The sequence below is a fragment of the Musa acuminata genome, unplaced genomic scaffold (genome assembly GCF_036884655.1).
Source record: "Musa acuminata AAA Group cultivar baxijiao unplaced genomic scaffold, Cavendish_Baxijiao_AAA HiC_scaffold_412, whole genome shotgun sequence".
NCBI classification, from domain to species: domain Eukaryota; kingdom Viridiplantae; phylum Streptophyta; class Magnoliopsida; order Zingiberales; family Musaceae; genus Musa; species Musa acuminata.
Genome location: NW_027020660.1, coordinates 401,772 through 429,665, shown reverse-complemented (window position 1 = coordinate 429,665; position 27,894 = coordinate 401,772). Strand labels below are relative to the sequence as shown.

At 36.6% G+C, this 27,894-nt stretch overlaps 4 protein-coding genes across 5 annotated transcripts; 2 read left to right on the top strand and 2 right to left on the bottom strand.

The window, feature by feature from the left end:
* Window positions 1–1,067: 1,067 nt before the first annotated feature.
* Window positions 1,068–14,366, bottom strand: LOC135658735 (uncharacterized). Of its 2 annotated transcripts, XM_065176210.1 has the most exons (13): window positions 12,885–14,366; window positions 12,673–12,785; window positions 11,935–11,964; window positions 11,714–11,856; window positions 10,940–11,116; window positions 10,729–10,792; window positions 10,523–10,627; window positions 9,926–10,079; window positions 8,427–8,516; window positions 6,620–6,675; window positions 6,251–6,308; window positions 4,654–5,150; window positions 1,068–1,316 (listed from the first exon to the last, which is right to left on the bottom strand). In XM_065176210.1, the coding sequence occupies exons 1-12, from the start codon at window positions 12,964–12,966 to the stop codon at window positions 5,014–5,016; spliced, it is 1,209 nt and encodes a 402-aa protein (XP_065032282.1). In that variant the 5' UTR covers window positions 12,967–14,366; the 3' UTR covers window positions 1,068–1,316; window positions 4,654–5,013. The 2 variants fall into 2 exon arrangements, with proteins under 2 accessions (XP_065032282.1, XP_065032284.1); XM_065176212.1 differs by lacking the exon at window positions 4,654–5,150 and having other exon boundaries at window positions 12,885–14,363.
* Window positions 14,367–14,429: 63 nt separating this feature from the next.
* On the top strand, window positions 14,430–19,782 carry LOC135658706 (uncharacterized). Its single transcript, XM_065176173.1, has 5 exons — window positions 14,430–14,481; window positions 17,933–18,045; window positions 18,754–18,783; window positions 18,862–19,004; window positions 19,602–19,782. Exons 1-5 carry the CDS (start codon window positions 14,430–14,432, stop codon window positions 19,780–19,782), a joined length of 519 nt encoding a protein of 172 aa, XP_065032245.1.
* LOC135658705 (uncharacterized) lies at window positions 18,861–25,735 on the top strand. The gene is made up of 7 exons (XM_065176172.1): window positions 18,861–19,004; window positions 19,602–19,989; window positions 20,091–20,198; window positions 20,642–20,795; window positions 24,024–24,079; window positions 24,391–24,442; window positions 25,545–25,735. Exons 2-7 carry the CDS (start codon window positions 19,945–19,947, stop codon window positions 25,733–25,735), a joined length of 606 nt encoding a protein of 201 aa, XP_065032244.1. The 5' UTR covers window positions 18,861–19,004; window positions 19,602–19,944.
* Window positions 25,736–26,846: 1,111 nt separating this feature from the next.
* LOC135658704 (AUGMIN subunit 6-like) lies at window positions 26,847–27,885 on the bottom strand. The gene is made up of 2 exons (XM_065176170.1): window positions 27,647–27,885; window positions 26,847–27,496 (listed from the first exon to the last, which is right to left on the bottom strand). Exons 1-2 carry the CDS (start codon window positions 27,861–27,863, stop codon window positions 26,847–26,849), a joined length of 867 nt encoding a protein of 288 aa, XP_065032242.1. The 5' UTR covers window positions 27,864–27,885.
* Window positions 27,886–27,894: the final 9 nt, after the last annotated feature.

Below are 27,894 nucleotides of genomic sequence, written 5' to 3'. Positions count from 1 at the left end.
TTCAATATCACGATTAACAAAATAATAATAATAATAATAATAATAATAATTAGTAATAAATATTGATTGATTCGAATGAACCTAAAAGATTTGCATGGATTCACATCTACATTTCAGAATGTAGTTTTGATCATTGCTGGGCTCTTTTGGATACTATCTAGCTTTTCTAGTAAAAATATGTTTGTGCGCACGGTTGCTTTCTTAGATGACGCTTTTCTAGTAAAAGTATGTTTGTGCGCACGGTTGCTTTCTTAGATGACCTTTTCTCACAAATACATACTGACTTTGCGGAGTACTTAGAATCCCAATTTTATGTGATTGTATCTTCATAACCCATTACCTGTCTGATTCCACATCATTGCTATATCATCATCACTATGGTCTTAGAATTGTTTTCCTCAAATTAAAATGACCAAAACTGCAGTGCCTAGGAAAGGACAAAAGACATCCGTGAAATCAAAGCCGAGGTTTTTAATTTTTATATTACTATCGGTGCGAGGTCTAAAACCAAAGGAAGTAGAAAAACGAAAAAGCAACAAGGATATAAGGTTTGACTTTCTTTTTTTTCTTCCTTTTTCACATTCCATGAAGTACTTTAAGAATATCCATCTTTCTTCAAGAGCTTATTACCCAGCACTTGCAAGCAACCCACTAAGGTTAACAGCAAGCACATGGTTTTGTAGCTGGGTTTAACACAACTGCAAAAAAACTAACATTTCTAAAGGTTATAATAAATAATACAACATCGCAAATTTCCAACTTATACAAGAGCTCATATATAATTGATTCACATGCACCTCGATTCATAAAGCACTTCGAACCACGTTGTCTTTTGGCTTAAGTTAATCTATAAAAGAAGATTACATTTGGAGAACATTATCATGGAAAGCATAGACAACTGACATTGGCCTATACAGGGTTCCTCTACTTGCAACATCCGAGGTAAATCTTACGAAACTTGTCCATCTAACCAGAAAACCCATTTGTAGCACAAGCTGATCTGACAGTTGTTATGTTTCATGTATGCAGTTAGCATTTTGTTTGAAGACAATAGGCAGCAGGCCCCGTGAAAAATAGAATTGCCCATGAATTAGTAAAAGGATTATCATAAAAGTAAAGGGATAAAGGTCTGAAATTTTACAGGGAGGACTAGCCCGTAAATGATTAGTGTTATCCTGGTATCACTAGACCTGTATGCAAACTAAATGTTGGCGATGTTCTGCAAGAGTTGCAGCGAGTGATTCCGCATGCCCACTGCTACTGCTGTCAGATGCACTACGAAGCAGTTCCGAGCCCTCCCCTTCATTAGCTTTCACCTTTAGCAGCAAAGGTTGAAAAGCAATCAGCAAAATAAACAAACAGGAAAAAAAGCACAAATAAAGAATTAAGTCGCTCTCTTAATAAACACATGTTATCAGACACCAAAAAAACGGCAGCATTAAATAACATTTGAGACATTGACATGAAAAATACTATGGTGATAAGGTAACTATTTATAGAATATGTCAACTTTCAAAGAGAAATCTGCATTAATTGTCAAGATATTCATCAGAAGTTGAATGAATAGAAAATCATAGATAAATTTTGCTGCCTACAAAATAAATATATAATTTTCTTACAGTTTCCACTTCACTATATAAAAAACTTACTTTTGGTCCTTGCAACCATTAATTAGCTTGCAAATGCTAAAACGTTATTTTCATTGATACATCAAAAAATTATCAAACTGTGGTATTGAGACGAATCAAGCTGGGAAAACTGATAGTCACAAACGGCAACCGTGATCATGAACATACCATTACGTGGTTGTGCAGCAAGTTATTTGCCTGTTGAAATGTGGTTTAAATTTCTCCTAAGAAACTTGACACAAAATTGCCTAATTTTTTGTTTTCTTTTCTGTAACAAAACACTGCTTGCCTCTCCTTGAGAAAATGCAACCACAAGAATCCACAAGTTTAGATTTAACAGAAGCCTTAGGGTGTCTTCATGCCACACATAACTAATAGTTCCAGCAGCATCTGATTCTAACTAATCCACAACTTGATTACTCCCATAGAGGTAATGATGCTCTAAAGAAATGTGTTCATCAGGTATATCCAACTCCAAGATGCCCATCAAATAGGCAAACTAGGATTATAGAAATGCTACTGTATCTACTCTAGAAACATCGGAGGATGAATTTCCCTATATCCATATGCAACATAATATGCAGCATGACTACCACATTTTACAATTTTCATCACTAAAGCATTAAACATTACTTAACAAGTATAATCTGTGTGAACTAAAGTAATGAGCACTAAAGTGCCACAGCAACCATGGACTAATTATATAAGGTTCCACACCAGGAATCCCGGTGGTCACCAAAATGGCCAGTGTGGATTTGCTGAAGTATATGCTGCTGGCTAACAAAATTCTATAACTTAAAAGGAAAATGACTGTATATCAAGTTACTTTTCAAGATGCAGTTATTTGGAAAAGCAGGGTTGCTCTGTATCCAGATTTATGATATATCTTAACTAAATGTAACGGAACATAGATCTACAGCACAGAACAGCTGCTTTAAGTAGAGGCATCAATTGCTAATCACATGCACCAAGTCAAACCAAACCCACCAGACTGTTTAGGATAACTTGTCATGAACATAGTTCAGAGCCTGGTCGAGAACTCTTGACCTGTTGGCTGGTTGGCTATGTTAAGGTCAAGCATACATTTTGCTTATAGCAATGTTTTAATTATATCTTCTTGAATCCCCTTCTGACATGCAAAACCAAATATGATCAACCACTCTGACCATATAGCTATATAGTTTGGTTCCTCAATCCTCATTTAGAAATCTAAACCCACTAGAAAATTGGCTCGATTCACATCAGCCTTACATGTCCCTAATATAACCCATCTCAACGTGACTGACCCAACTCGTCAATCACCTCTAGTTCAAGAATTTGTCATCTTTAAGATTTGTCCCTTTTTGCCTCTATGTACTGCTAATGAATTTGAAATTTTATTAACAGGAAAGGTTGACTGATGAAGTTGCTGAGATGACTTGTAAATTCTCCTCTGCTCAGATTGAGAAAGTCTCCGGTAGTCCAACTTTGAAACTCCCTCATTTATTCAATCTAACTCCAAATTCATCGGGGAAAGGCCACCAAGCACCAAAGCAGCATCCTGTAGGTAGTCAAACCAATCAGGAAACTTTGCCAGCCCCAAAAACAGTTTCACCTCCATTTACAATTGATGAAGATGGTGAAGCACAAGGTCAGCGCCTTCAGCCATTACCCACTTGAGGCGATATTCAGATGTTGAAGACCAACAGCTATTATCCAGTTTCTACTTTGTTTACATAATAAATAGAGATGAGCAAATTTTACTTGTCTATTCACTATTCCATGTGGTTTAATTTTTCAGAGACTGATGATTATTATGCTCACAACATTCGTCGTTCTGTTCGTGAAGCTGCACTATCAAGCTCATCAAGCAACTCAGAATTGTTGCAGGAAAGAAGCAGTGATGATGGTTCTGAACACTTCTTTATACCTCTATCAACAACAGATGCTGCTTTTCAGAAAGAAATCGACGATGTTCCTGATTACTACAACTGGAGAAATCAACAACTGGTTTTCTCCTCACCACCAGAAGTTCAGGCCCCGATGAACATGACAGATCTTTCCTGTAATGCCAATAGCCAGCAAAGCTTCATTCCAGATATGTTAAATAGATTGAATGGACTGAAGGAGAACAAAAACCTGGCCAGGCTGTTCCAACCATCCACTGAAAAAATACAAAGAATGCATCCTGAAGTCAACGACACTCTGGATCAAGTTTTCTCACCTCCATTGTTACTGGAATCATCATTCTTCCAAGATGCATACGAGGACTTGCTCGGTATGGTTAATATTTCCAGGCATGTGTTGGTATTATTTTTTTCAAACTGCCTAGTGTGGGTGTTGATTTTGGTCTTCACTGTCCACTCTGTTGGCTGAGTGCATTGCTCATAGTTCTTGTTCCTGATTACTACACCGCTAACTGTGGCAACCTTTTTCTTTTCTTCTGCAGCACCATTATCTGAAACTGATGCTGCTCTCATGGAACACTAAGAGTTCCATATCCACCATGGTGGTGGTATTATATGCAGCTGAAGAGAAAGGTTAGATGCAGCCGTCTTGGTCGAGGGCCAACATCATACATTCGTTTGCGATGGTGACTAACTTAGGCAACTGAAATGTAAGGGTTTCTAATTCGAGCTTGAATCGTGTGATGTAGTCTAATTTTACACTCGATTCCACTGTTGTTGTTGGTTGTTTTGATGATGCATCTATCTAACTATCATTTTCTCTACCCGGTCATTGTGTAGCAGCTGTAATTATGCTGTATCTTTTCATACTTAACAAAATGTCCTTACCCTTCAATGGCTTGTTTTGTATTTGCGGGTCAGATCTTTTGTTATCGTCATGGGTAAATATTGGTGACGTGTGGACTGCAAGTTATATAATTCGGCATTATGTGAATCAGGTTTTTGTGCACAAGCAATCACTTTGCCTACAAATGACTCGTGGAGAATCCTCTGTAACCCATATGCAAATCAAAATTCTAATTGCATATAACTATCACAATTCTCCGTAACCACAGAGAAATGCAATTCATTAATTTTACCTTCGAAACCACTATTTTTAAGATCTTTGTGCGATGCAAATTCTCAAAGAATTGGACATCTCGAGCAAGTTTAGCAAGACTCATCTAGCTGGTGGGTGGTGGTGGGCTCAGTCCTGGTCATCACAAATTATGGAATTATCACGGACTCACCCATCCTTCACCACAACTTTCTTGATGGCCGGCATGCTTCCTTCATGGCAAAATCTTCTTGCTCTTTTTCTGCTTGAGCCTCTTGCTGTGCTCATCTGATGATTTTTCCTGTTTGAGGGGTGGCAAGACACTATTGTCTTCAGATTCAGCTTGACTTAATACATGGGCTTCACTTGTTTCATCATCGTATTGGTCCCCAGTCTTTCTTTTCTACTTGACTTTACCAACTCTCTTCCTTTTAGATGCTTTCTTACCGCTAGAGATTGGCAATTCATCATTATCTACGGTTTCAGTATCATCGCATACTTGTAGATCAGCTTGTTGATCACAAGTATTGCCATTGGAACCTGTTTAACAAGAATTTTGAGACATTATCAAATTGTTTTACATGACGAACGAGTTCCTTACAGATTTTCTAACATTAATTAAAGAAGAAAACCGACCTATTCTAGAACATGATTTAGGTAAAAAGCTACCAACAATCTACATGTACAATTTGTTCCAACATCACTGTGCTGACAAGCACTGCCACAAAACATGCCTATTTGTCTGTGTTTCATGATACCCAAACACAAATACTTCATAGGCTAGCCAGATTTTTTTGTGTGGTAGAATACTTGACCAAACCTAAATGGAGGTACCATGACTAAAGATTCAACAATAACTAATGAGATGCCCATGACCACTGGGAACCAGAAGAGTCCTGATGGTAAGGCTTGTCTAAATCATTTGCTGTTAATAGTGTAATACAGTAAATTTATTGCCAATGATGTAAGAAGTCCATGGACTGATATTACTAGTAACTAGCACACATGGGCATGCTGTTGCTCAGGTATGTATACTCTTGAAACCCTGATATTTTATCAAACTATATAAATCTGAACACATGGAATATGTTTTGATTGGGTTTTATTTCAAATTTAGTATGCATTTAGGGCTTCGTTCATCATAACAAGTGATCCAAATTGTACCAAGTGGGCCTTGTCATGTGACCCAAATTGCCTAAGCCCATGCATTATCAGCATCCCTGTCAGGTCATTTGCCTAAGTGGGATTATTAGGAAGTCACAGTCTACCCTAACCAAATGGAGATGTCCTCAACAGAACTGGCTCAAAATCTCACTCAAGTACACTATTATCATGGTGTACATGATGTTCACGGTGTTAACCCTAAAGCTAGTTGACCTACTAATCCATTATTTGTATGGAGGTTAGCTATGTTTTAGATAGGACTTAGTTGACCTACTAATCCATTATTTGTATGGAGCAGAAACAGACACACGAGATGTTAACCATGTTAGTTATTTGAAATAGGTCAATCAAGTTATATGTACTAATATCACATTCATTTCCAATGTGAATCTACCGAAGTATCAAGTTGTATAGAGCCATAGAGCATGTAAATGTGAATTTGTAGCGTCAAATCCAAATTGTTAAATAAGTAATACCTTCGTCTGAGAAATGTGAATCGATCACCACATTTGTTAGATGTTGCTTGAGGAAAACCTATTAAAAAAAGAAATATACTCAATGATAGGTTTATACAAACCAAAAAGAAAATGTGAACTGTTTGCAAGCACAAGTTCTTGAACCTATGCATTCCTCTACAATATGCATCCAGTTACCCCAGTATAACCTATAAATTAATGGGCTTTACATGAAACATGAATCTAAACCAAGAGGAAGAACTAAATTGCAAAGCACCACCAAACTTAAATTCCCTTCTTTAAAAATGTTCTATTATATGTAAGCCAATGGATATTGAAAATTTTGTTGAAGCAAGATCCATTTATGAACTGATAGTAGTTATAGCATACCGCAGATAGAAGTTGTCTCGTCTTTGCATCCCACACACGCAAAGAGCTGTCCAATCCTATAAACCAATATCATCATTAAGCATGACCTTATAAACCTACGACCAAAACACTAATGCATAATGTGGCGAGTAAAGAACTAAGGCTTCCACCAAAGCATAGTTTGACATATTACTTGTGAAGACATGACATATGAAATTAAAAATATTTCATGCTTAACTATAGTTTTACCAAAAAAAACTCATAGCAAGAATATATATTACAGTTTCAAACATGACAAGAAATTTCAGACAAAGCTCTAGGACCAACAAAATAAGAGAAAAAGATTCTCTTACGTCTTCCACGTTCAAAATTATAGTTAACATTTAGTAAAAAGTAAACTTGAATTTGCAAGGTACACGTCACCACAAACAAGTATCCCAAAGTATGGCAGTACACTTTTCAGAATGTATCATCTTTTTAAATTACCAACAAGAGAACTTCCAAAACAACACATCCAAATATTACAAATGATGTCCATCTGATGCCGAGTCTAATGAGGTGGGAACTACCTAAAACTTGATGATGCTTACTGCTACCATTGAGATATTTTCTTCAATAAAATCTGTCAACATGACATAGCTAGAAATGAGAATTTCACACTAGGCCTGTGGTGTACTGCCCCAATGGCTAATCCAATCAAATTGGGGATTGGGTCAAGGTCGATGTCGGACCCAGGGTTGGGTTATAATTGTTCAAAACTAATCAGGACCAGGACAAGAACAATATCACCTATCCCCATCCCCATCTCAAGCCTCCCCCATCCTTTCTCCACGTATCCGACCGCACCAGAAAAAAACCCCAGCAATTTCATATAAGTAATTTCCCTACTATCTTGTTAATATAATTAAAGAATATATCAATAGTAAAAAATGTATTCATAAGCTATGAGATAACAGTTACATCAATCTTTGTTGGGTCGGAGATGGTACTAAGTTTATGAACCCGAGTCAAAGATGAGGCAAGGTCAGGGGACTTGGCTCAATCCAATTCAACTGGGTCGGGTTTGAACAGATTTGACAGGAAAACAGGCATAATCACGGTTGAATTGGGGTACAATTTTCCAAAACCGATTTAGGTCCAAGACAAGGACAGATATCACCTAACCCAACCCCAAGCCTGCCTGCACCATCCCATCTCACCCCAATGGAAAAAATGAACCCCCAACTATCTTGCAAATATAACTGAAGCATATGCCAATAATAATACATGTATTCTCGTAGGAAATTCATGTAGTGGTAAGACAGCTAGTACCATTAAATTTTTGTGTGGGTCAGGGATGGTAATAAATTTATAAACCCGAGTCGAAGATGAGCAGGATGAGGGCCGTATGTTAGACATAACACTCTGGTTTTCATTAGAAACACAAACAAAAGGATGTTTATCTTTAACAAAGTTGATTGTAAAATAACTCCCAATAAACCATGAAAAGTATGTCAAACATTGACCTTCAAGATGAAACAGTATGCACCCAGTAATTTCTCTTGAAATGAAGCAATGAGAATTTTTAAAGGATAAAATCCAAAAATGGCTGATAATCCATGGAGGATCGTTACTCAACAAATCAAAGAACAATAGAAAGCTTGAAAAGTTACATTAAATGAAAACCACCAAATATATTAAATTTGGTATATCTGAGTTATAAACTAAAAACTTCCAACATGGAACACTATTCTCTTTCCTTTTTTTCGAGGAAACAAAACACTATTTTGTGCCATGGTAGAAGTAAAGTTGACTGAATATGTTGAATTAACAGTATACAACTTCTTACCACAAGATGCTATCACGGGAAGTTCTGGATGTCTCGCTATAGATCTGATGCTTCCAGAGCACTTACCAATAAAGCATCCCATCAGTTTTCCTGAAAACAAGGAAATCGACTGCCATCTAGTCAACATCAGGAGTTAGTTCTAAATATTAGTAACCCTGAATCACTTGAATCACCAGGGGCCAATTCATCATTGATAGAAGCTAATTATTAACTGTCTAACAGGTGATACAAATGTGAAACCATTACAAGAAAACTCAGATATTTCAAAATAATAAGCATCAGAATAACGGTAAATACTACAATTCAAAAAACTAAAATGAATGGTACTACCCAATATTTTAACAACACTAGGAATTTGAATTGTTAAATAAAATTTTTCAGCTATAAGCATGTCCTAGCTTCAAGCTCACATTGGAAAAATCTACTCAGTTAATTAGATGAAATATTATTACTTGAACTAAGTTAATAACAGAAAATAAAAGTTCCAAGTGAGTCAAGCTAGTTCCGTCTCTGATAATGAGCTCACTTCATTAACATTCTTTGGACCAAATCCTTAATCCAAGAGCACAGGTCACCAAAAATGTAAACATAAAGCATGAACTTCTCAGAAATGACAGAAAGCATTACTGCACAAAAACCAGGAGGATGACTATACCGCACATAGTTAAGAATAGTTGAGCCAGTTCATTGACAATGAAAAGAAATTAGAACATCATGTAATCAACTGAGAAAACTATGTAATATAGAAGTTAGCATAATTTCCTTTTTGCATACCATACCTGCAACACATGTCACATTCAAACCTTTAGTTTCCTTGTTGGAACTGACTATTCCTGGTTCAATATTCTTAATTCATGTTGAGTCTTAAACTTTTTTTACGATTTCATAAAGGCCTTCAACATCAGCTGATTGCTTCTAAAATTGCTTATGATGTAGCCACATATATTGTCTGACATAAAACTGTTTGAAAGAATTTTCTGTTCTACTGAAAGTTTTAACTCCAACAATTTGACCATAAAGGAATAACAAGTTGAGGTTCATCGGACAGCCCAAAAACTAAAAAGGTTTTATCGATGAAATAAAATAAGAAACCGTGATAATTTTGTCCATTATGGTAATAGGACTTAATTTATTATGGGAGTAGGAACAAGTAGCTAGACATCTGATAAATGTCTATAAGAATCAAAGAGTCTTAGATATGAGATGATAACTAAACGACAATCAGAGAAAGGATCTGATCAAGAAATTATATCCAATCAAGAAATTATATCCACAAAAAAAGAAAACAAAAGAGAAATAAACAAAACAGCTAAATATAATTAACAATGTAGTTGCACAGTGACCTTGTAGAACTATGACTTTCACTAGTTCTCATACATTAAATTTCAGAATCATGAGATTATGATCATAAAAAACAACAAACTAAAGAGGATGAATGAATCAGGTAAATAAAATTAAAGCATAGCCGCATGGTGTACATTTAGAACTATGACTTTTACCTGTTCTCATATCAAATGAAGCAAGATCCCCAGAACCATTGCCTACATAGACTGTATAGCCATCTAGATCTTCACAAACTGCTTTAATTGGAGATTCTCTAAAGTCGACTGAAATTATAGGTCTCCTCTGTGCTGAAGTGTCATAAAGACGAACCTATCACAAGATATAATTTTTAACAAATAAGAGAATAACAGCATACTGGTCATTAAAATCTCATGCGGACTGAGTAATTAGTTTACATCATTTTCTCAACTTCTAAAGCAATGGGTCAAGAACTATTAACCATATACAAAAGATTCATTAACCAGGATAGACCATATGGTCAAGAATATTTCAACATTAATCAATAAACAGAAGAAAACTGTTTATTAACTACAAGTTGGTTAACACTCCAAATGTGCAAGCAGTATTTGTAAAAAAGTTTGGTCAGGCACTGTTATCATAAAATCAAACTTAAGACTTTCAAATGTATCCTCGATCTCATGGCAACAATTGCAAAAGTTGTCGAAAGACTTACAATAAAAGTTATACTCCCAACTATTAGCATTTTTTAGCTTGTAAGCTACAACTAGTAAACATATTTCATAGTGCCATACCTGATGATTGATCGTGCCAGCCACAACTTTTCTATGGTCATCTTCACTCAGAAAAGTTGCAGCAGTAAACCAAGTTGGAGAGAATATACCAAGTCTATTAGGAGGCTACAAAAGACAAAGAGCAAACCGATAGAATCTTCATAATCAAAATACAAATAGACCAGAAACTCTCATTAAATTGCACTAATAAGAATGAAGTGACTCACAGATTTTGCACTCCAGATCTTACTGCATTTTCCAAGATCCCACATGTTCAATTCAATGCCATTCCTGAGAGAAAAGAAAACACAAATTAAAGTACTAGGCCAAAATTAGGCAATATAACAACCTTTCAAATTTTTATTAAAGAGGCTGTCACCCATGAATATAATTGCAACAAACTCATATACATTTCTTTAACAGCTTACGGAAACTTACCCTCCAAATAAGGCATAATTCTCACTTTTATCCACTGAAGAACATATTATTTTACCAGAAGAGCATACATTCCATGTAATATGAGAAGCAGTAGTTGAGTTTTCTGGCGCATCACCGACGGGAATGGACCTCAAGCAAGCATTACCCTTTTCCAGACAGGTAAGTAATGAAACTGACCTGAAAAACATAAGGATTGAATGAATATAAGAATGTGCATGCAATTCGAGATCACAACTAAAGTTTGTAAGTAACAGTACCACCATGAACTAAATTTTACTCGATAGATGTACAGAATTTCCATTCTTGCATACAGATGCATGCATATGCAAAATCATTGTGAATATACGTCAGCTAGTTCTCCTCTCTTCTAGTTCTAATACAACTTTCTTTGTCCACAAAGCTTTGCTCTTGAATCACTAGATAAACCTTCGTATTAAGTTTCACTATCTATATACATTGGAACCTTGGGATGTCAAATACAGGAGTAAGTGCTGAAAGCAAGAATAATCTATCTGAACTTTTTTATTCAATGTCCTGCAGATACATATGCCTGCAGCAGTCTTTTAAACATGATAGTGTCATAGGTTTGACCCTCTAAATGCCAATTGGGCAGGTGCTAAAATTTTAATTCAACCATCTGTGATATTCTTTCACATGAACAAGTTTCTACAGAATATATCTTAGGTACAGCAGATTGGTAAAATGTTCGGATACAAGTTCAAAAAAATGCTACATCTGCTATGAGCTATGAACTATGGCATTTATTTATGTTACCTTGATGGAACATCGATTCCTTTAGTTTTGAAGAGATGCAATCCAACAACATGATCATCATTAAGAGAGCCATCCAGTGATAAGGGTTGATCGATCTTAGTGATGCCCAAAGCCTCTCCATTAATAGGATTTAGACACTCAACCTGGAATTCATAGAATATCCCATGTTTCAACAACCTAGAAAAAGAGGGTTTTCTCTTGTTTCATATATGATAACTTACCAAACCATTCTTGCGAGCAACAGCCAAAAGCTGCAAAGAACAGCAAACAATTAACAAGTGTCATGTCTAGAAGGTAGAAGAATATTTTACACGTCGAACTGTTATGAGATTAAAGATATAATTATACTAGAGTAACATATAAGAATTTCCAAACAAAGGAAAGAAAGGTGGAAACACATCTTTAGTGATTACATGCCAATCCAAGAATGTGAAATAGAATGTGACATTATAGTCAACAGAATTCGCAAATCCAAAACAGGGTTCCAATGAATTATAAAACTTCCTTATAGGAATTGATCCTAGATCTCAAACTAATCGTGAATAATCACATTAAAGTTTGTATAATACTTAGGAATGCTTGTCCACCGTAATCAAACTCTAAAATCTTTGAACATACACTTTTCTTTTGTAATGTTAAACCACCATATCTCCATTGATCATCCAAATTAAACTTTCAAGCTGGAAAGTGAAGGCACAAAATAGGTTTCTGCTTCTTTAAGAAAGAAGAACATAACATGAATATTAGCTTCAAACTAGTGAAGCTTTCATTAATATTCAAGAGAAACTAATAAGATCGATTTCTGGTTTACTTCAAAACTACCAAGAAGCCATGAAGATCCAAAAGGAGACTAACATAAGCTTTGATTTGATTGTTTACCTCCCATTAAGTAGTTAAGATTGTCATAGCATCCATTTATGTATAATAACTCAAATCCAACAAAGAATGTGATAACAAACCGGATCAGTTTTGTGATCAGAATAAGAAGCAGCAAGGACACAAGATGAAGCATTTGGCTGCCCCCATGTTTCTACCACCTTTGGAATTCCAGTCTTTCCATGAGCTTCGACAACTGAAAACTCATTGCAATATCACATCATGAGTTGTAATTAAGAAATGCATGCCATGTAGACCATTCAAGAAAGAGTAATGTTTAAGCAATAACAACCACCTTTTACAAGACCGAGCACGTCAGTCGTCAAGGCTCTCAAAGGTGGGCATCCAGGGCACTCCAATGCACTTGTTCGTGGCATCTTCTTGAAACCTTTTGGCTCCTCAAAACTTCACCGAAATTATAAATTTCACCAGTAAGTAAAAGCAAAACAATTAACCGATCAATAGAACACACAAGAATAACAAAGCAATTAAGGTGTAGGGGCTGCAAAATCTTGTGCTGTGGAATCTCCAAAGAGAAGTAGGTAGAAAAAGATCAATCAATGTCCCAAAAATTACGAGTTTCAAACATACTTGATGGGAAGGAGAAAACAAAAAAAGACAAAAGATCTTTTATATAATCACACTGTGTATACATCTAAACTAGCTTCAACATATTTTTTCATGTTCCTTAGAGCCACAATATCGGTATCCTGTCATGCTAAACAGCTATTCTTTCAGAAGTCAGGAGCCAACTCCTCTTTCGAATCTCGACATAATGGAGCCTCTATCTCATTTAGCAGCTTACTAATAGTAATCGTCTGGTAAACATCCCATCTTGATCGACGCATTATGTTGATCCAACTACTAGGCTATCATATGGTGTTTTGTTTGTCTTCAAGTTCCTTAGATTAATTGATAGTGGACATGTCACCCGAATCACAGTCTAATGTCATAATGATCTTAAATTAAGAATGTACCCTCAGCATCACCCAATTTCTTCGAGAAAGAAAAACAAATTAATCGATAACATAATGCTGTTGGATTTGGTAATTATCGATGAGCTTTGTTGATCATCCAAGCATGTAACAACTGTATCAACCATCGAGTGGACATATCACCCGAATCTCAGTTTAATGTCATACTGATCTTAACTTAAGAATTTATCCTTAGCATCACCCAATTTTTTCGAGAAAGAATAACAAATTAGTCGATAACATAAAGCTGTTAGATTTGGTAATTATCGATAAGCTTTGTTGATCATCCAAGCATGTAACTGTATCAACCATCGAGTGGACATGTCACCCGAATCGTCGATGAGCTTTGTTGATCATCCAAGCATGTAACTGTATCAGCCATCGAGTCCAGCAGATACCTGACCAAGCCTGGTGCTCTATCGATGTAAGACCAGATGATGGGGATAACAATAGAATTTACAGAAAGGACGATGCAAATAAGTGAAGGATGTCACAACCGGGGGCATAGGTGACGCTGAGCGAGCGAAGACGAATCAACAACACCCGTAAGATTGGTTATGAGAGAAAGATCAATATTGCTGGCTATGGAAGGTGCCGAGAAACCCGATTGACGATTCTCGACACCATATCGCCGGCGACCATACCGAAAACAGAGCGACGAGTTCAAATCGGAAAGAATCGACACATGAAGCTCACTTTTAGGAGGGATATAGAACATGTACCGGATCTTGCAAGAGGGGAGAACGTACGAGTCTGCTAGGTCAGAGATCGACAACTCGATTTGGCTGATCTCAGGAGGCGTCCGGCCAGGGCGATCTACGCTCGCTCGACGCCACTTAACCGGTGGCAAAAAAAATAAAGAAAGGATGGTCAGGGTTCTCGACTACGGGAGGGCTGACGGGTGCATTATCCTTTTTGGTTTGGCTCGCTTACAAACATCGTCGAGTCGGGTTTAAAATAAATTGATCTCGATCCAAATTTTATCGCTCGGTTCGGGTTATACCTAGTCTCGGTAACGATGGAAAATAAATATTAACTATTTTCCTCTCTTTTTTAGTTTTTTATTTTATTTTATAAAAAAAATATTTTTTATTATAACAAAATTATCATTTATCATTAAGATAATATCGTATAATTAATTGAAATAAGTCGATAGGGAAAATAAAATCAGATAATTAATTATAATCGATTGATATGAAATATTAGAGTCGATCACCGTCCAACATATATTATCGTGTAGATGTTAGCATAGAAAGACGGTTCAAGCTTAGCTCCCCTGTCACTCATATGCATAAAATATAAATGGGGAACGTTAGGATAATTGCAAGCTATATTCTTTATAAAGAAACACAGAAGACTGAAAGAAAAAAAGAAAAGATGGTTAGGGTTCTCGACTACGGGAGGGCTGACGGGTGCACTATCCTTTTTGGTTTGGCCCGCTCACAATTGGCATCGTCGAGTTGGGCTTGAAATCAATTGATCTCGATCCGCTTTATAAAGAATATAGATTGCAATTACCCTGACGTCCCCCGTTGATATTTTATGCATATGAGTGAGAGAGGAGCTAAACTTAAATCGTCTTTATATGCTAATCTCTACAAGATAATATATGTTGTACGGTGATCGACTCTAATGTTTCATATCAATTGATTATAATTAATTATCAGATTTTATTTTCCCTATCGACTCGTTTCAATTAATTATATGATATTATCTTAATGGTAAATGATAAATTCGTTATAATAAAAAATATTTTTTTTATAAAACAAAATAAAAAATTGAAAAAGAGAGGAAAAGAGTTAATATCTATTTTCTACCGTTACCGAGACCGGGCATAACCCGAACCGAGCGTTAGAATTTGGATCGAGATCAATTGATTTTAAGCCCGACTCGACGATGCCAATTGTAAGCGGGCCAAACAAAAAAGGATAGTGCACCAGTCAGCCCTCCCGTAGTTGAGAACCATAACCATCAATTCTTTTATTCTTTCAGTTTTCTATGTTTCTTTATATAGAATATAGCTTACAATTATCCTAACGTCCCCCATTGATATTTTATGTTTATGAGTGACAGGGAAGCTAAGCTTGAACCGTCTTTCTATGCTAACCTCTATACGATAATATAAGTTGGACGATGATCGATTGTAATGTTTCATATCAATCGATTATAAATAATTATCAGATTTTATCTTCCTTATCGAATTGTTTCAATTAATTATACGATATTATCTTAATGATAAGTGATAATTTCGTTATCATAAAAATTATTTTTTTTATAAAAAAAAATAAAAAACTAAAAAAGAGAGGAAAAGAGTTAATATTTATTTTCCACCGTTACCGAGACTAGGTATAACCCGAACCGAGCGATAAAATTTGGATCGAGATCAATTTATTTTAAACCCGACTCGACGATGTTTTTTAAGCGGGGTAAACCAAAAAGGATAATGCACCCGTCAGCCCACCCGTAGTCGAGAACCATGACCATCCTTTAGTTATTTTTTATGCCACCGATTAAACGGCGCCGAGCGAGCGTAGATCGCCCTGGTCGGACGTCTCCTGAGACCAGCCAAATCGAGTTGTCGATCTCTGACCTAGCGGACTCCTACGTTCTCCCCTCTTGTCAAGATCCAGTACATGTTCTAGATCTCTCCTAAAAGTGAGCTTCATGTGTCGATTCTTTCCGATTTGAACTCGTCGCTCTGTTTTCGATATTGTCGCCGACGATATAGTGTTGAGAATCGTCAATCGAGTTTCTCGGCACCTTCCATAGCCAGCAATACTGATCTTTCTCTCACAACCAATCTTACGGGTGCTGTTGATTCGTCTTCGCTCGCTCACCCATGCCCCCGGTTGTGACATCCTTCGCTTATTTACATCGTCCTTTCTGTAAATTCTATTGTTATCCCCATCATCTGGCCTTACATCGATAGAGTATCTGCTGGACTCGATGACTGATACAGTTAAATGCTTGGATGATCAACAAAGCTCATCGACGATTCGGGTGACATGTCCACTCGATGGTTGATACAGTTACATGCTTGGATGATCAACAAAACTCATCGATAATTACTAAATCCAACAGCTTTATGTTATCGACTAATTTATTATTCTTTCTCGAAGAAATTGGGTAATGCTAAGGGTAAATTCTTAATTTAAGATCAGTATTACATTAGATTGGGATTCGGGTGACATGTCCACTCGATGATTGATACAGTTGTTAAATGCTTGGATGATCAACAAAACTCATCGATAATTACCAAATCCAACAGCATTATGTTATCGACTAATTTGTTTTTCTTTCTCGAAGAAATTGGGTGATGCTAAGGGTAAATTCTTAATTTAAGATTAGTATGACATTTGACTGGGATTCGAGTGACATGTCCACTATCAATTAATCTAAGGAACTTGAAGACAAACAAAACACCATATGACTGCCCAGTGATTTAAAAAACGCTAGGTGCCAAAAGGCGCCAAGGTCCACAAACGCCCGAGGTGCTAGGCGCTCGCCCAGGCGCTCGCCCGAGCGAAGCGAGACGCTAAAATATAAAAATATATAATATAATTAATAATTTCAAATAAATAAAAATTAACAACATTAAAATCAAAATAATATATTATTAATCTATTAACAGAAAATTAATCATTTCAAAATTCAAATAAACTTAATATTAAGAGTATACTATATACTAAGCCTGATGGAGAAACGAGGAAGCAGCGGCGAGCGGCGGCAGCAGCAGCGGCGAGCGGCGGCACAGCAGCGGCGAGCGGCGGCACAGCAGCGGCGAGCGGCGGCAGCGGGAAAGGGAAAAGGAGCAGAAGGCACGAGCAGTGGGAGGGCTCGCGGGAGGCGCGAGCAGCGGGAGGGCTCGAGGGAGGCGCGAGCAGCGGGAAGGCTCGCGGGAGGGCTCGTAGGAGGCGCGAGCAGCGAGAGGGCTCGCGGGAGGCGCGAGCTGCGGGAGGGCTCGAGGGAGGCGCGAGCAGCGGGAAGGCTCGCGGGAGGCGCGAGCAGCGACAGCGGCGAGCAGCGGCAGCGGGAGCAGGAGCGACGAGCAGCGAGATCGCGATCGGGATCGGGATCGGCAACGGCAGCGGCTGCGGCAGGAGGTTAGGGTTGGGTAAGGGTTAGGGTTGGGGTTATATCGGTTTAGTTGGTTCGATTGAACCAACTAACAACCGAATCAGAACCGAACCAGACCTAAATTCTGGTTCGGTCGCCTTGATTTACCCAGGCGCTCGCCCGAAGCGCCCACGCCTGGGCTCGGGCGAGCGCCCAGGCGCCGCCTGCTTAAACATTACTCTTTCTTGAATGGTCTACATGGCATGCATTTCTTAATTACAACTCATGATGTGATATTGCAATGAGTTTTCAGTTGTCGAAGCTCATGGAAAGACTGGAATTCCAAAGGTGGTAGAAACATGGGGGCAGCCAAATGCTTCATCTTGTGTCCTTGCTGCTTCTTATTCTGATCACAAAACTGATCCGGTTTGTTATCACATTCTTTGTTGGATTTGAGTTATTATACATAAATGAATGCTATGACAATCTTAACTACTTAATGGGAGGTAAACAATCAAATCAAAGCTTATGTTAGTCTCCTTTTGGATCTTCATGGCTTCTTGGTAGTTTTGAAGTAAACCAGAAATCGATCTTATTAGTTTCTCTTGAATATTAATGAAAGCTTCTCTAGTTTGAAGCTAATATTCATGTTATGTTCTTCTTTCTTAAAGAAGCAGAAACCTATTTTGTGCCTTCACTTTCCAGCTTGAAAGTTTAATTTGGATGATCAATGGAGATATGGTGGTTTAACATTACAAAAGAAAAGTGTATGTTCAAAGATTTTAGAGTTTGATTACGGTGGACAAGCATTCCTAAGTATTATACAAACTTTAATGTGATTATTCACGATTAGTTTGAGATCTAGGATCAATTCCTATAAGGAAGTTTTATAATTCATTGGAACCCTGTTTTGGATTTGCGAATTCTGTTGACTATAATGTCACATTCTATTTCGCATTCTTGGATTGGCATGTAATCACTAAAGATGTGTTTCCACCTTTCTTTCCTTTGTTAGGAAATTCTTATATGTTACTCTAGTATAATTATATCTTTAATCTCATAACAGTTCGACGTGTAAAATATTCTTCTACCTTCTAGACATGACACTTGTAAATTGTTTGCTATTCTTTGCAGCTTTTGGCTGTTGCTCGCAAGAATGGTTCGGTAAGTTATCATATATGAAACAAGAGAAAACCCTCTTTTTCTAGGTTGTTGAAACATGGGATATTCTATGAATTCCAGGTTGAGTGTCTAAATCCTATTAATGGAGAGGCTTTGGGCATCACTAAGATCGATCAACCCTTATCACTGGATGGCTCTCTTAATGATGATCATGTTGTTGGATTGCATCTCTTCAAAACTAAAGGAATCGATGTTCCATCAAGGTAACATAAATAAATGCCATAGTTCATAGCTCATAGCAGATGAAGCATTTTTTTGAACTTGTATCCGAACATTTTACCAATCTGCTGTACCTAAGATATATTCTGTAGAAACTTGTTCATGTGAAAGAGTATCACAGATGGTTGAATTAAAATTTTAGCACCTGCCCAATTTGCATTTAGGGGGTCAAACCTATGACACTATCATGTTTAAAAGACTGCTGCAGGCATATGTATCTGCAGGACATTGAATAAAAAAGTTCAGAGAGATTATTCTTGCTTTCAGCACTTACTCCTGTATTTGACATCCCAAGGTTCCAATGTATATAGATAGTGAAACTTAATACGAAGGTTTATCTAGTGATTCAAGAGCAAAGCTTTGTGGACAAAGAAAGTTGTATTAGAACTAGAAGAGAGGAGAACTAGCTGACGTATATTCACAATGATTTTGCATATGCATGCATCTGTATGCAAGAATGGAAATTCTGTACATCTATCGAGTAAAATTTAGTTCATGGTGGTACTGTTACTTACAAACTTTAGTTGTGATCTCGAATTGCATGCACATTCTTATATTCATTCAATCCTTATGTTTTTCAGGTCAGTTTCATTACTTACCTGTCTGGAAAAGGGTAATGCTTGCTTGAGGTCCATTCCCGTCGGTGATGCGCCAGAAAACTCAACTACTGCTTCTCATATTACATGGAATGTATGCTCTTCTGGTAAAATAATATGTTCTTCAGTGGATAAAAGTGAGAATTATGCCTTATTTGGAGGGTAAGTTTCCGTAAGCTGTTAAAGAAATGTATATGAGTTTGTTGCAATTATATTCATGGGTGACAGCCTCTTTAATAAAAATTTGAAAGGTTGTTATATTGCCTAATTTTGGCCTAGTACTTTAATTTGTGTTTTCTTTTCTCTCAGGAATGGCATTGAATTGAACATGTGGGATCTTGGAAAATGCAGTAAGATCTGGAGTGCAAAATCTGTGAGTCACTTCATTCTTATTAGTGCAATTTAATGAGAGTTTCTGGTCTATTTGTATTTTGATTATGAAGATTCTATCGGTTTGCTCTTTGTCTTTTGTAGCCTCCTTCTAATAGACTTGGTATATTCTCTCCAACTTGGTTTACTGCTGCAACTTTTCTGAGTGAAGATGACCATAGAAAAGTTGTGGCTGGCACGATCAATCATCAGGTATGGCACTATGAAATATGTTTACTAGTTGTAGCTTACAAGCTAAAAAATGCTAATAGTTGGGAGTATAACTTTTATTGTAAGTCTTTCGACAACTTTTGCAATTGTTGCCATGAGATCGAGGATACATGTGAAAGCCTTAAGTTTGATTTTATGATAACAGTGCCTGACCAAACTTTTTTACAAATACTGCTTGCACATTTGGAGTGTTAACCAACTTGTAGTTAATAAACAGTTTTCTTCTGTTTATTGATTAATGTTGAAATATTCTTGACCATATGGTCTATCCTGATTAATGAATCTTTTGTATGTGGTTAATAGTTTTTGACCCATTGCTTTAGAAGTTGAGAAAATGATGTAAACTAATTACTCAGTCCGCATGAGATTCTAATGATCAGTATGTTATTATTCTCTTATTTGTTAAAAATTATATCTTGTGATAGATTCGTCTTTATGATACTTCAGCACAGAGGAGACCTGTAATTTCAGTCGACTTTAGAGAATCTCCAATTAAAGCAGCTTGTGAAGATCTAGATGGCTATACAGTCTATGTAGGCAATGGTTTTGGGGATCTTGCTTCATTTGATATGAGAACAGGTAAAAGACATAGTTCTACACGTACACTATGCGGCTATGCTTTAATTTTATTTACCCGATTCATTCATCCTCTTTAGTTTGTTGTTTTTTATGATCATAATCTCATGATTCTGAAATTTCATGTATGAGAACTAGTGAAAGTCATAGTTCTACAAGGTCACTATACAACTACATTGTTAATTATATTTAGTTGTTTTGTTTATTTCTCTTTTGTTTTCTTTTTTTGTGGATATAATTTCTTGATTGGATATAATTTCTTGATCAGATCCTTTTTCTGATTGCCGTTTAGTTATCATCTCATATCTAAGACTTTTTGATTCTTATAGACATTTATCATATGTCTAGCTACTTGTTCCTACTCCCATAATAAACTAAGTCCTATTACCATAATGGACAAAATTATCACGATTTCTTATTTTATTTCATCGATAAAAACTTTTTAGTTTTTGGGCTGTCCGATGAACCTCAACTTGTTATTCCTTTATGGTCAAATTGTTGGAGTTGAAACTTTCAGTAGAACAGAAAGTTCTTTCAAACAGTTTTATGTCAGACAATATATGTGGCTACATCATAAGCAATTTTAGAAGTAATCAGCTGATGTTGAAGGCCTTTATGAAATCGTAAAAAAAGTTTAAGACTCAACATGAATTAAGGATATAGAACCAGGAATAGTCACTTCCAACAAGGAAACTAAAGGTTTGAATGAGACATGTGTTGCAGGTATGGTATGCATAAAGGAAATTATGCTAACTCCTATATTACATAGTTTTCTCAGTTGATTACATGATGTTCTAATTTCTTTTCATTGTCAATGAACTGGCTCAACTATTCTTAACTATGTGCGGTAAGTAGTCATCCTCCTGTTTTTTGTGCATTAATGCTTTCTGTCATTTCTGAGAAGTCCATGCTTTATGTTTACATTTTTGGTGACCTGTGCTCTTGGATTAAGGATTTGGTCCAAAGAATGTTAATGAATTGAGCTCATTATCAGAGACGGAACTAGCTTGACTCACTTGGAACTTATATTTTCTGTTATTAACTCAGTTCAAGTAATAATATTTCATCTAATTAACTGGGTAGATTTTTCCAATGTGAGCTTGAAGCTAGGACATGCTTATAGCTGAAAAATCTTATTTAACAATTCAAATTCCTAGTGTCGTTAAAGTATGGGGTAATGGGTAGTACCATTCATTTTAGTTTTTTGAATTGTAGTATTTACCGTTATTCTGATGCTTATGATTTTGAAATATCTGAGTTTTCTTTTAATGGTTTCACATTTGTATCACCTGTTAGACAATTAATAATTAGCTTCTATCAATGATGAATTGGCCCCTGGTGATTCAAGTGATTCAGGGTTACTAATATTTAGAACTAACTCTTGATGTTGACTAGATGGCAGTCGATTTCCTTGTTTCAAGAAAACTGATCGGATGCTTTATTGGTAAGTGCTCTGGAAGCATCAGATCTATAGCGAGACATCCAGAACTTCCCATGATAGCATCTTGTGGTAAGAAGTTGTATACTGTTAATTCAACATATTCAGTCAATTTTACTTCTACCATGGCACAAAATAGTGTTTTGTTTCCTCGAAAAAAAGGAAAAAGAATAGTGTTCCATGTTGGAAGTTTTTAGTTTATAACTCAGATATACCAAATTTAATATATTTGGTGGTTTTCATTTAATGTAACTTTTCAAGCTTTCTATTGTTCTTTGATATGTTGAGTAACGATCCTCCATGGATTATCAGTCATTGTTTCATTTCAAGAGAAATTACTGGTGCATACTGTTTCATCTTGAAGGTTAATGTTCGACATACTTTTCATGGTTTATTGGGAGTTATTTTACAATCAATTTTGTTAAAGATAAACATCCTTCTGTTTGTGTTTCTAATGAAAACCAAAGTGTTATGTCTAACATACGGCTCTCATCCTGCTCATCTTCGACTCGGGTTTATAAATTTATTACCATCCATGACCCACACAAAAAATTAATGGTACTAGCTGTCTTACCGCTGCATGAATTTCCTACGAGAATACATGTATTATTATTGGCATATGCTTCAGTTATATTTGCAAGATAGTTGGGGGTTCATTTTTTTCATTGGGGTGAGATGGGCTGGTGCAGGCAGGCTTGGGGTTGGGTTAGGTGATATCTGTCCTTGTCTTGGACTTAAATCGGTTTTGGAAAATTGTACCCTAATTCAACCATGATTATGCATGTTTCCCTGTCAAATCTGTTCAAACCCGACCCAGTTGAATTGGATTTAGTCAAGTCCCCTGACCTTGCCTCATCTTTGACTCGGGTTCATAAACTTAGTACCATCTCCGACACAATAAAGATTGATGTAACTATTATCTCATAGCTTATGAATACATTTTTTACTATTGATATATTCTTTAATTATATTAACAAGATAGTAGGTAAATTACTTATATGAAATTGCTGGGGTTTTTTTTCTGGTGCGGTCGGATACGTGGAGAAAGGATGGGGGAGGCTTGAGATGGGGATGGGGATAGGTGATATTGTTCTTGTCCCGGTCCTGATTAGTTTTGAACAATTATAACCCAACCCTGGGTCCAACATCGACCTTGACCCAATCCCCAATTTGATTGGATTAGCCATTGGGGCAGTACACCATCGGCCTAGTGTGAAATTCTCATTTCTAGCTATGTCATGTTGACAGATTTTATTGAAGAAAATATCTCAATGGTAGCAGTAAGCATCATCAAGTTTTAGGTAGTTCCCACCTCAATAGACTCGGCATTAGATGGACATCATTTGTAATATTTGGATGTGTTGTTTTGGAAGTTCTCTTGTTGGTAATTTAAAAAGATGATACATGCTGAAAAGTGTACTGCCATACTTTGGGATACTTGTTTGTGGTGACTTGTACCTTGCAAATTCAAGTTTACTTTTTATTAAAAGTTAACTATAATTTTGAATGTTCAAGATGTAAGAGAATCTTTTTCTCTTATTTTGCTGGCCCTAGAGCTTTGACTGAAATTTCTTGTCATGTTTGAAACTGTAATATATATTCTTGCTATGAGTTTTTTTTGGTAAAACTATAGTTAAGCATGAAATATTTTTAATTTCATATGCCATGTCTTCACAAGTAATATGTCAAACTATGCTTTCGTGCAAACCTTAGTTCTTTACTCGCCACATTATGCATTAGTGTTTTGGTCGTAGGTTTATAAGGTCATGCTTAATGATGATATTGGTTTATAGGATTGGACAGCTATTTGCGTGTGTGGGATGCAAAGACGAGACAACTTCTATCTGCGGTATGCTATAACTACTATCAGCTCATAAATGGATCTTGCTTCAACAAAATTTTCAGTATCCTTTGGCTTACATATAATAGAACAATTTTAAAGAAGGGAATTTAAGTTTGGTAGTGCTTTGCAATTTAGTTCTTCCTCTTGGTTTAGATTCATTTTTCATGTAAAGCCCATTAATTTATAGGTTATATTGGGGTAATTGGATGCATATTGTAGAGGAATGCATAGGTTCAACAACTAGTGCTTGCAAACAGTTCACATTTTCTTTTTGGTTTGTATAAACCTATCATTGAGTATATTTCTTTTTTTAATAGGTTTTCCTCAAGCAACATCTAACAAATGTGGTGATCGATTCACATTTCTCAGGTATTACTTATTTAACAATTTGGATTTGACACTACAAATTCACATTTACATGCTCTATGGCTCTATACAACTTAATACTTCGGTAGATCCACATTGGAAATGAATGTGATATTAGTACATGTAACTTGATTGATCTATTTCAAATAACAAACATGGTTAACATCTCGTGTGTTTGTTTCTGCTCCATATAAATAATGGATTAGTAGGTCAACTAAGTCTTATCTAAAACATAGCTAACCTCCATACAAATAATGGATTAGTAGGTCAACTAGCTTTAGGGTTAACACCATGAACATCATGTGCACCATGATAATAGTGTACTTGAGTGAGGGATTTTGAGCCAGTTTTGTTGAGGACATCTCCATTTGGTTAGGGTAGATTGTGACTTCCTAATAATCCCACTTAGGCAAATGACCTGACAGGGATGCTGATAATGCATGGGCTTAGGCAATTTGGGTCACATGACAAGGCCCACTTGGTACAATTTGGATCACATGTTATGATGAACGAAGCCCTAAATGCATGCTAAATTTGAAACAAAACCCAATCAAAACATATTCCATGTGTTCAGATTTATATAGTTTGATAAAATATTTGGGTTACAAGAGTATACATACCTGAGCAACAGCATGCCCATGTGTGCTAGTTACTAGTAATATCAGTCCATGGACTTCTTACATCATTGGCAATAAATTTACTGTATTACACTATTAATAGCAAATGATTTAGACAAGCCTTACCATCAGGACTCTTCTGGTTCCCGGTGGTCATGGGCATCTCATTAGTTATTGTTGAATCTTTAGTCATGGTACCTCCATTTAGGTTTGGTCAAGTATTCTACCACAAAAAAAAATCTGGCTAGCCTATGAAGTATTTGGGTTATGATATCATGAAGCACAGACAAATAGGCATGTTTTATGGCAGTGCTTGTCAGCACAGTGATGTTGGAACAAATTGTACATGTAGATTGTTGGTAGCTTTTTACCTAAATCCTATTCTAGAATAGGTCGGTTTTCTTCTTTAATTAATGTTAGAAAATCTGTAAGGAACTCGTTCGTCATGTAAAACAATTTGATAATGTCTCAAAATTCTTGTTAAACAGGTTCCAATGGCAATACTTGTGATCAACAAGCTGATCTACAAGTATGCGATGATACTGAAACCATAGATAATGATGAATTGCCAATCTCTAGCGGTAAGAAAGTATCTAAAAGGAAGAGAGTTGGCAAAGTCAAGAAGAAAAGAAAGTCTGGGACCAGTACGATGATGAAACAAGTGAAGCCCATGTATTAAGTTAAGCTGAATCTGAAGACAATAGTGTCTTGCCACCCCTCAAACAGGAAAAATCATTAGATGAGCACAGCAAGAGGCTCAAGCAGAAAAAGAGCAAGAAGATTTTGCCATGAAGGAGGCATGACGGTCATCAAGAAAGTTGCAGTGAAGGATGGGTGAGTCGGTGATAATTCCATAATTTGTGACGACCATGACTGAGCCCACCACCCATCGGGCAAACCGACTAGATGATGAGTCTCTCGCCAAACTTACTCCAGATGTCCAACACTCTAATGAAAGGAGGAAAGTTAGATTGAGTGTTGAGTTTTTTAAAAGAGTGTTTTAGAATTTGAAGAGCAAATCAGATAAAGGCTTATGGATTCTTTGAGAATTTGTTTGTGCTATTGCATCGCACAAAGATGTTAAAATAGTGGTTTCGAAGGTAAAATTAAGGAAATTAAAATTTTGATAGTTATATGCAATTGTGATAGTTATATGCAATTAGAATTTTGATAGTTATACCCGAAGACTACCAAGAAAATTGTGATAGTTATATGCAATTAGAATTTTGATGGTTATACCCTCAGACTACCAAGAAAATTGTGAGACTTATATGCAATTAGAATTTTGATTTGCATATGGGTTACAGAGGATTCTCCATGAGTCATTTGTAGGCAAACTGATTGCTTGTGCACAAAACCTGATTCACAAAATACCGAATTATAACTTGCAGTCCACATGTCACCAATATTTACCCATGACGATAACAAAGATCTGACCCACAAATCCAAAACAAGCCATTGAAGGGTAAGAAGGACATTTTGTTAAGTCGGAAAAGATACAACATAATTACAGCTGCTACACACCGGGTAGAGAAAATGACACCATCATCAAAACAACCAACAACAACAGTGAAATCGCATGTAAATTAGACTACATCACACGATTCAAACTCGAATTAGAAACCCTTATATTTCAGTTGCTTAAGTTAGTCACCATCGCATCGCAAACAAATGTATGATGTTGGCCCTCTGACCAAGACTGCTGCATCTAACCTTTCTCTTCAGCTACATATAATACCACCACCATGGTGGATATGGAACTCTAGTGTTCCATGAGAGCAGCATCAGTTTCAGATAATGGTGCTGCAGAAGAAAAGAAAATGGTTGCCACAGTTAGCGGTGTAGTAATCAGGAACAAGAACTATGAGCAATGCACTCAGCCAACAGAGCGGACAGTGAAGACCAAAATCAACACCCACACTAGGCAGTTTGAAAAAATATACCAACACATGCCTGGAAATATTAACCATACCAAGCAAGTCCTCGTATGCATCTTGGAAGAATGATGATTCCAGTAACAATGGAGGTGAGAAAACTTGATCCAGAGTGTTGTTAGCTTCAGGATGCGTTCTTTGTATTTTTTCAGTGGATGGTTGGAACAGCCTGGCCAGGTTTTTGTTCTCCTTCAGTCCATTCAATCTATTTAACATATCTGGAATGAAGCTTTGCTGGCTATTGGCATTACAGGAAAGATCTGTCATGTTCATCGGGGCCTGATCTTCTGGTGGTGAGGAGAAAACCAGTTGTTGATTTCTCCAGTTAGGAACATAGTCGATTTCTTTCTGAGAAGCAGCATCTGTTGTTGATAGAGGTATAAAGAAGTGTTCAGAACCATCATCACTGCTTCTTTCCTGCAACAATTCTGAGTTGCTTGATGAGCTTGATAGTGCAGCTTCACGAACAGAACGACGAATGTTGTGAGCATAATAATCATCAGTCTCTGAAAAATTAAACCACATGGAATAGTGAATAGACAAGTAAAATTTGCTCATCTCTATTTATTATGTAAACAAAGTAGAAACTGGATAATAGCTGTTGATCTTCAACATCTGAAGATCGCCTCGAGTGGGTAATGGCTGAAGGCGCTGACCTTGTGCTTCACCATCTTCATCAATTGTAAATGGAGGTGAAACTGTTTTTGGGGCTGGCAAAGTTTCCTGATTGGTTTGACTACCTACAGGATGCTGCTTTGGTGCTTGGTTGCCTTTCCCCGATGAATTTGGAGTTAGATTGAATAAATGAGGGAGTTTCAAAGTTGGACTACCGGAGACTTTCTCAATCTGAGCAGAGGAGAATTTACAAGTCATCTCAGCAACTTCATCAGTCAACCTTTCCTGT